The 8,911-nt window shown below is 45.2% G+C and overlaps 1 protein-coding gene across 1 annotated transcript in view; it reads right to left on the bottom strand.

The window, feature by feature from the left end:
- Positions 1 to 3,326: 3,326 nt before the first annotated feature.
- The window catches only part of TUBG1 (tubulin gamma 1), a 56,075-nt gene continuing 50,490 nt past the window's right edge, over positions 3,327 to 8,911 (bottom strand). The window contains exon 11 of the mRNA XM_081344811.1: positions 3,327 to 3,591. Within this exon, the coding sequence (XP_081200937.1) occupies positions 3,394 to 3,591 (198 nt within the window). The 3' untranslated portion in view covers positions 3,327 to 3,393. The remainder of the gene's footprint in view (positions 3,592 to 8,911) is intronic.

The following is an 8,911-nucleotide window of genomic DNA, read 5'->3' as shown; positions in this document are numbered from 1 at the left end:
GGGGAGTAACCAGGGCAGGCCGTATGAGAGCTGAAGAGGTGCTGCAATGGAAGTCTGGCCTGCACTAGGTATCCCAGCACCTCTCCCACCCCTGAAGCACCCTGTGGTTCACTGATGACCACAATGGGGAGAGCAGGGGTTGATATTGTAAAGGCAATCACGTAGGCACCTTAATGACTGTTATAACCAGTGACTACTAGTGGGTTCCATTACTGTTGTAAGTTGAGGACTACCTGTGGCCTTATTGTGGGGTGCTGATAAAATATATTAAAAGGATGGCTGCAAACCATACACATTAATGCCAAAGAATACCAGCATTTTTTCCAAGCATTTGCACCTTCTGTTTAACAGTGAACATCATAACCTACTTTATATTCTTTTTCCACAGGAATCCAAAAATTATGAATGAGAAGGCAAAAAGAAAAAAATGCTTCTAAATGCTTGCAATTATTTTACACATAAAGAGAATGGTTTATACAATAGATAAAATATTCTTCAAAAAGCTAATAACTTTCTTAAAATTAAGCACTGTTCTGCTTTCCTGATCAACACAAACATAAAATCAGAAGATACAAACTCTCCGAAATAGCAAGGTGCTGACTTTTCAAAATTAAACCCCCAACATGCACAATGCTATAATAAAGCATCACCTTTTTTTCTTTACATTTCCCCAAAATTAGGCTAATAGCAATCTTGCTTCTAAAATTCTAAGCCTTTAACTGCTCTTTTAAATCACATGACTAGAAGAGGGAGGGGCTTAAAAATAGCAAGGTCAGTAACATTCTGAGACACTGTTCAAAAGCCTCTCCCGTAGGTATTCATTGGGTGAAGTTCCTCTGGATTATTTTTCACCACACTGCTAAATTGGCTTACTTTCTAATCTTTCTTTGGCTATAGCAAATCTGTTCCCGTTCTGTTTTTGGAAAACTATCCTGCTGATTGGCAAGCAGGGAGGCAGGCAGAATCCCAAGCTTCTTCACATACTTCTCTCTCTGACATTCCATTGGGCAAGAAAGAATAAAAAGGATAGTGAACATATTATCCCTCCACCAAGCCAGTCTACTGTATGTTTTTCTGTCAGTTAGCTTTTGGTATAAAGCAAGATTATACTTTAATCAGTTCTGGGATAAATATGGAATTGGTATAAAACTCTTCTTTTTCAGGACAGGATCAAATGGAGGAGAAAAGATGGGAAAAAAATTAAGTAGAACTCATTAAAGTTCATTAAAAATGCTCCCAACTCCCAGATGATCAACTCAAAGTGACATGGGCAATAGGATTATTGACACAGAAGCAGATTACTGAAAATCATTATGGCAGGTAAACAACAGAAGAATAAAGTATACTGGCTCAAATGATCTGAAGTCTTGATTATTATGACAATTGTAATTCCTCTATCACTGACAAAATGGAGCAGTATCTGCCCAAGTAGCTTCCCAATCGAAGTCACTATGCTTCTTCACTGCTGGCATAGATGACTACACAGATATCCACTGCCTGGCTTACCCTTCCTGTTTTAATCTGTCTTCATCTATTATATGCTAATGGGGCTGCAGATTAAATGTTGAGTAATACAAATTTCCAGAAACTTATGCAGGAAATACAGGTTTGGATTATTTTAAAACGCCTATAGATATTTCTCTTCATTATCCACTCAGAGACTTCCTCAGCAGAAACATGTGCAAATAAACATAGCTTAAAACTGAAAAAGCATTTTAAGAATGTTAAAAATAAAAAATAGGCATATTGCTTGATTTTAATTTAGCCAGATTCCTTCAGAAAGGAGTAAGCTGGGCTTAATGATAGCTCACCAAATAGATATCCCTTGACATAAATTCACAACTCAGCCCAACATTTCCACTGCTAAGCAAAGCAGTTGTTAAGTGAGCTTTGCCCCATTTTATGACCTTTTTTGCCAGTCAAGTGAATAACTGCAGTTGTTACCATATTTTCCAGCGTATAAGACGACCCCCTACTTTTCGTGTTAAATTATAGGGTTTGGGCTAATAATTCAATATTTCACTTCCTGGCACACAATCTGCATATTAACAACTCGTTTAGCGTTAGTACCCTTTTTTTATAAGTGCCACGATGTTGCTAAAATAAAAGAGGTAAAATTCGTGACCCTCCCAGCCCGTGCATAAAACAGAAATGAAAAGGCTTAAGCCTTTCCGTTCCCAAATACCAAGGTTTCCCCCAAGTTTTGCGCGGTTAAACAAACAGCATTTGCGTATTAATGTTTCTCCACAGAGCACAAAATCCGCCCGAATTAAGGAAAGTGGGGAGCTAAAGAATCTGGGGCTACAGGCAAAACCTCTGGCACGACAGGCAACCCTGGGAAACACGAGGACTGTAGCAGCACCCTCAGTTCGCACAATCTGATCCAGAAAGCGCCCGGAGGCTCCTTCGTTACTTCTAACTGCAGAACGTCTCCACGTCCCGCCTGCCTTGCCTTTTAAACCCTGCCCCCTTTTCCCCTGTAACGTTTCTCTGCTCCGCCTGCTCTGTGATTTGCCCAGCTTTGCTCCTTCCCTCCAAATGGGCGCCTTGCCTTCTTTCCTCTGAGCTCTCTCGCTTGGTGCGCTGCCGCTCTCAGTTCCGCACTCCGTGACCGGGCGATTCTTCTGGTCGGCGCGGTCAGGCGGTGCCTCGGCAGGAGCAAAGGTGCTCCCTTCCTACTGTTCAGCGGCGCGCCTCTGGGGACTGCCTGCCCCTCCTCTCGTCGGGGACCTGACAGCCAGCATTGGAAGCGCCAGCATGACCAGTCCTAGAGAGAGCAATGGTGGCGGCTGCAGCAGCCGCCCCATGATCTGACAAGTTTGCCCTCCATCACCCGTTCGCTGTTGGCCGCCTAACCATGGGTCGCCATCGCCTACCTCCATTCACCCAGCGATCCCGCCGTCCAGCAGAAAAGATCAGAGAGGTGAATAGTATTTTCCGGCGTATAAGACGACCCCCAACTTTTGAGAAGATTTTCATGGGTTAAAAAGTCGTCTTATACGCCAGAAAATACGGTACATTAATAACATGGCTGTTAAGTGAATCTGGCTTCCCAGTGACTGTCAGAAAGTCACAAAAGGTGATCACATGAGCCGAGGACACTGCAATGGTCATAAATGCATGCCAGTTGCCTAGTATCTGAGTTTTGATCACAACTATGAGGATGCTGCAACGGTCCTAAGAGTAAAAAACAGTCATAAATCACTTTTTCAGTGCTGTTGTAACTTTGAATGGTCACTAAATGAATAGTTATAAACCAAAGAATCTCTTCTCTTGGAGAGAGATCTGCAACTACTTCCAGATATAAGTACAGAAAAAGAAACTGATGGATTTAAAAGAATTTATTGTTACAAGAAAATACTCCAGACAGGAAAAAGCACACTACAAATTAATTTATTGCTCCTGAGTGCCCCAAGAGATATAGTCAGGCCGAGTAGCAGCATGATATTCATCAATCAGCTCCTGGACAATCTTTCGGGAATCATCAAGTTCATCAAAGTTCTCTTTGAACATGTCTTCCTTTCGGAACTGTTCCAGGAAGGCTTCACGCTTGCGCAGTTTATCATATTGATGGCAGGTACGTTCAAAGAGCTAGATGAAAAGAACAACTGGTCAAAAAAAAAGCATACAGAAGGATTTTACAGAGATGGAGTACAGTAATCATGTAGGCCTCTAACAATACCAAGCATCCTTCATTGGAACATTAAAATAAAGTACTGGATTGCTCTTTTCAACTCTTAAGGATTATACAGTAAGAGCAAGAGTATTTCTTACTACGATTGATGCCATTTTGCTTAAAAGGGAAAAGGAAGATACAGTTAGTAAAATGGTGCCATCCAGTAGAAATTACTACACTCTACAGATTAAGGGACCCAGAGCCAGGGTCATACTGTGATGTCATACAGTATGATCTCATACTGTGGGACATCAATTTGAGTTTTATTTTGAGAAATTGGGGTTTATTTTTATTCTGATGTATTTTGTTGTAAATGCTAGAAGAGGTTTGCAGGGCTAATATATTAAGCAGTTAAACACTAATTAGTAAACTTAAAAACATTTAAAAATAACACACTGAAAGAAAAACTCAGCTACTTGGTGCTCTCTGACCTTGTTGTTTTCTTGCAGACATTTCATTACCCACCCAAACTAGGCAACATCATCAGTGCTAGTAAGGAATGTGGTTTGCTGCCAGTTTATATTCTAGTGGCTTGCCTGTCAGTGTTGGTGGAGGTGGCTTGTTTGGCAGTTTCTTGATTGGGGTATTGTTTACTTGATTATTGGTGTGATGTTAATCTTGGAGTTAATCTACAGTGAGGGGAAAAAATATTTGATCCCCTGCCGATTTTGTACATTTGCCCACTAACAAAGAAATGATCAGTCTATAATTCTAATACTAGGTTTATTTTAACAATGAGAGACAGAAAAACAACAAAAGAATCCAGAAAAATACATTTCAAAAAAGTTATAAATTGATTTGGATTTTAATGAGTGAAATAAGTATTAGATCCCCTATCAATCAGCAAGATTTCTGGCTCCCAGGAAATGAGCTGAGATTAGGAGCACTGTCTTAAAAGGAGCGCTCCTAATCTCAGCTTGTTACTTGTATAAAAGACACAGAAGCAATCAATCAATCAGATTCCAAACTCTCCACCATGGCCAAGACCAAAGAGCTGTCCAAGGAGGGATAAGATTATAGATCTACACCAGGCTGGAATGGGCTATAAGACTATTGCCAAGCAGCTTGGTGAGAAGGTGACAATAGTTGGTGTGCTTATTTGCAAATGGAAGAAACACAAAATAACTGTCAATCTACCTTGGTCTGGGGCTCTATGCAAGATCTCACGTTGTTTCAATGATCATGAGAACAGTGAGGAATCAGCCCAGAACTAAACAGGAGGATCTTATCAATAATCTCAAGGCAGCTGGGACCATAGTCACCAAGAAAACAATTGGTAGTACATTACGCCGAGAAGGACTGAAATCCTGCAGCACCTGCAAAGCCCCCTGCTCAAGAAAGCAGATGTACAGGCACATCTGAAATTTTCCAATGAACATCTGAATGATTCAGAAAACTGAATGAAAGTGTTGTGGTCAGATGAGACCAAAATCGAGCTCTTTGGCATCAACTCAACTCGCCGTGTTTGGAGGAGGAGGAATGCAGCCTATGATCCCAAGAACATCATCCCCACCGTCAAACATGGAGGTGGAAAATTATGCTTTGGGAGGGTGTTTCTGCTAAAGGGCCAGGACAACTTCACCGCATCAAAGGGATGATGGACAAGGCCATGTACTATCAATTCTTGGGTGAGAACCTCCTTCCCTCAGCCAGGGCTTTGAAAATGGGTTGTGGATGGGTATTCCAGCATGGCAATGACCCAAAACACATGGCCAAGGCAACAAAGGAGTGGCTCAAGAAGAAGCACATTAAGATCCTGGAATGGCGGGCTTCTGGTTTGCATGTGCGGTGCTTTTGGACCCGCAGGAAGAACTCTCTCCTTGCCGTCCAATCCTTCTTCATTGGAGGACCCTGAAAAGGGTTGAAAATCGCCCTGGAGGGGCAACCACTGCAAGGAGGCCCTCCTGTGATCATGGAAGGGCGGTAGCCCTCCACTTGAATCCTGAGCAGCTCCTTTTGGCCCAAAGAAGAAGAGACCGGCCATCAACATGGCCGATCATTAAGCCTTTCCCTGCCGAAAGCCAAAAGCACTACCTAGCACAACAAAGCAATCTGAAGGACCTGGGTGAGACCTTACCTTTCTTATGCCCCTAACTGCCTGCCTGTGGGACTTTTCTGAAAATTTTCTCCCCCCCTTTTTTTTGAAACAACGGCATTTGTATACTTGGGGAATAACATTTCAAGCCTTAAAGCGTGGAAGGGGGAAAATCATTTGATTAAGCAAAGAAATTAAGCAATCTTATTTCTACTTATTAAAAAGCTCCTATTTTTGTGGGGATCTACTACCCTATTTTCTGTTTAAGATGTGAATTAAGGAAAAAAGAATGGACTAATTATACAAAAGCTTTATATTAATTTGGGGGAAAAAACTTTACAACTTATTCTATATGCTATTGATGACATCTTGTGGCTAAACCTGGAATTGCAAGTAAACCTTTTGCTTATTTTGAGAACTGAATGAATAAAAGAGCTGTCCTTGATACTATCTTCAAAGATAAGTGTGCGAACACCTGTCGCTGAAAACAACTTTTAGGAGCATTGGAAGTGGAAAATTATTGACTCTTATTAAAATAGCCTCCATGGAAGACTTAGCTGTAAACACCAACGAAATGGATGACTATATCCCACCACTTAACTATAAATTGATATTGGACACAATCTTGGCTATAACTGAGCAAATTAAAGCCAAATTGCATGATAAACCTGACAACTTAAAGCCACTAAACCAAACTTTGACCTTAAATGATGAACTGACAATTCAAAAACAAATAGAAGTGGAAATTAACATCAAAATAGGAGACTTCAAAGAGCAACAAACGCAGCCTACAGAGAACCTTGAACTCCAAACTCCAACTTCAACTACAAAACTTACAACTCAAAAAACAACACCCAAAGAAAGCAACATTAAGAGTGAAGATATCAAAGGCCTTCAAATACATTATGTTGAGGATTCAGCTAATCAAATGATAACATTAGCTACTACTTTCTACCTAACCCAGATGAAAATGGAAGAAGAAAAAGATCAGACTGAATTAATGACAATTATTATTACATCAAACATCAAAAACTGAGCTATTAAAGCAATATTTCAATGATTATAAAAGGGACACCAGCTTGGCAAAACTCTCATTTGGATGGTCTCCTTGGATTCAAATAAGAGGTGGAGGAAGAAAGGGAGACACATTTAAAAATTCAAAGGCACTAAGATGGAAGTCTGATTGGCACAAAAGGAAGGCGAGAGTTAGATTTAAAAAATTAGACTTACCGTATATACTTGAGTATAAGCCGACTCGAGTATAAGCCGAGACCCCCCAATTTCACCCCCAAAAACTGGGAAAAGTTGTTGACTCGAGTATAAGCCGATCCGCCGGTCTGCAAGCCTCCGCCGCCAGCAGAGGCTCGATCCGCCATTTTGCAAGCCTGAATACACAGGAATACCCTGTGTGGCCGCGGCTCTCGGGGAAGCCCTGGCTGTCCGCTTCCTCGCTCCACGCTGCCATTCGGGGCCCGCGCGTTCCCCGGGCAAATCGCGGCGCCCAGCAGGCGAGGAAACATGCACGCTCCAGTCGCCCCCCCTTCCCTCAGGAGACGCGAAGCAAGTGACCGCCCGGAGCTTACCGAGGACTTGCGCGTGGCCGAGGCTTCGGTGCTTCCAGGATCGCGCGCACCTCTCCCAAGCCGCCGCCGTCCGGAGACCTGCCGAAGTTTGGGGAGGTTTGGGGAGGTGCGCGCGCACCTCCCCAAACCTCCCCAAACGTCGGCAGGTCTCCGTTCCTCCGCGCAGACCTGCCGACGTTTGGGGAGGTTTGGGCGCCTCCCCAAACCTCCCCAGGTCTCCGTTCCTCCGCGCAGACCTGCCGACGTTTGGGGAGGTTTGGGCGCCTCCCCAAACCTCCCCAAACGTCGGCAGGTCTCCGTTCCTCCTGCCGACGTTTGGGGAGGTTTGGGCGCCTCCCCAAACCTCCCCAGGTCTCCGTTCCTCCGCGCAGACCTGCCGACGTTTGGGGAGGTTTGGGCGCCTCCCCAAACCTCCCCAGGTCTCCGTTCCTCCTGCCGACGTTTGGGGAGGTTTGGGCGCCTCCCCAAACCTCCCCAGGTCTCCGTTCCTCCGCGCAGACCTGCCGACGTTTGGGGAATCTGCTTTAAGAGTCAACCTGGAAGGGAAAACCTTAACGGGGGACTTTGCAACAAATACAAATGTCTGGCAACGAAGCAAGAGAGGAGGGAAGCCCCATGGAGGGGGAGTCTTCCCCCCAAATGGAATCCCAGAGACAATGGGAAGCTGAAGCAGCATATTCCCCCGGGGAAGAAGCGGTGGAGCAGTACGACCGAAAACCCCGGTGGTCGATGGGCGTTGGAAGGAAAAGTGAGTGGGAAAAGGCTTCGGGAGAAACGACCCTGAGGCGTAGTAACCACCAACCGGGATGGAGGCAAGAGATGGAGAGTTCCCTGCACGCCAGCGAGGAGGAGCGGATCCTGGAAAAGGCCATTGATCTGATGAAAGCAACCCTGAGTTCACTGAGGGAGGAGAGAGCTGAGAATCGCAACCGAGGCAGCGCCTGGGGACGCAACTGGAAAGGTAACGGAGGGGATCCAACACCTGAAACCCCAGGGCCGTCCAATGGAACAGGAATTGCTGCCTCAGCAGTACCCCCCCCCCCAGAACCACAGATGGGGACCAGGATGAGGAGCGATACCGGCCACGGCGCAGACAACGCTCCAGCCAAAGACTCCCGCCCCTGGAAGTCAAATTCAAGGGGGAGCCATCACGACTGGGATTTTTCCTAACCCAAGTCCTCAGCTACATGGAAGAGTACGGACGGGACATCCCCAGTGACAAAACACGCATCCGAATTGTGCAATCTGCCCTGGACGTGTTTTATTGTCTAGGGCAGGCATGTCCAAAGTCCGGCCCGCGGGCCATTTGCAGCCCGGGGGGCGGTTTAATACGGCCCTCTAATAGCCCTCCCTGCTCTGTGTACATGCGGCCCTCCCACGGCCCTCCCTTCTGATTGAGGGCGGCAAGCAAAAGACTGTCTGCCACAGGAGGGAGGGCAGTGAGAGGTTTGTTTCTGAGCAGCATATGGAGTCTCGGGTGCTGCCAGATCCCCTCCTTCTTTTCCCCCTTCTCTCTCTCTCTCTCTCTCTGTGTCTGTGTTGGACCCGCGGGGAACAGCTGGTAGGGAGGCGGCAGTCCGGCATTTCCCCCTCTCGTTTGTGTATGTGTGTGTCGGA

Source organism: Vipera berus (assembly GCF_964194415.1).
Source record: "Vipera berus genome assembly, chromosome: Z".
Lineage (NCBI taxonomy): Eukaryota > Metazoa > Chordata > Lepidosauria > Squamata > Viperidae > Vipera > Vipera berus.
Note: the sequence above shows the minus strand (reverse complement) of the source record. Positions and strands in the feature narration are given on the sequence as shown.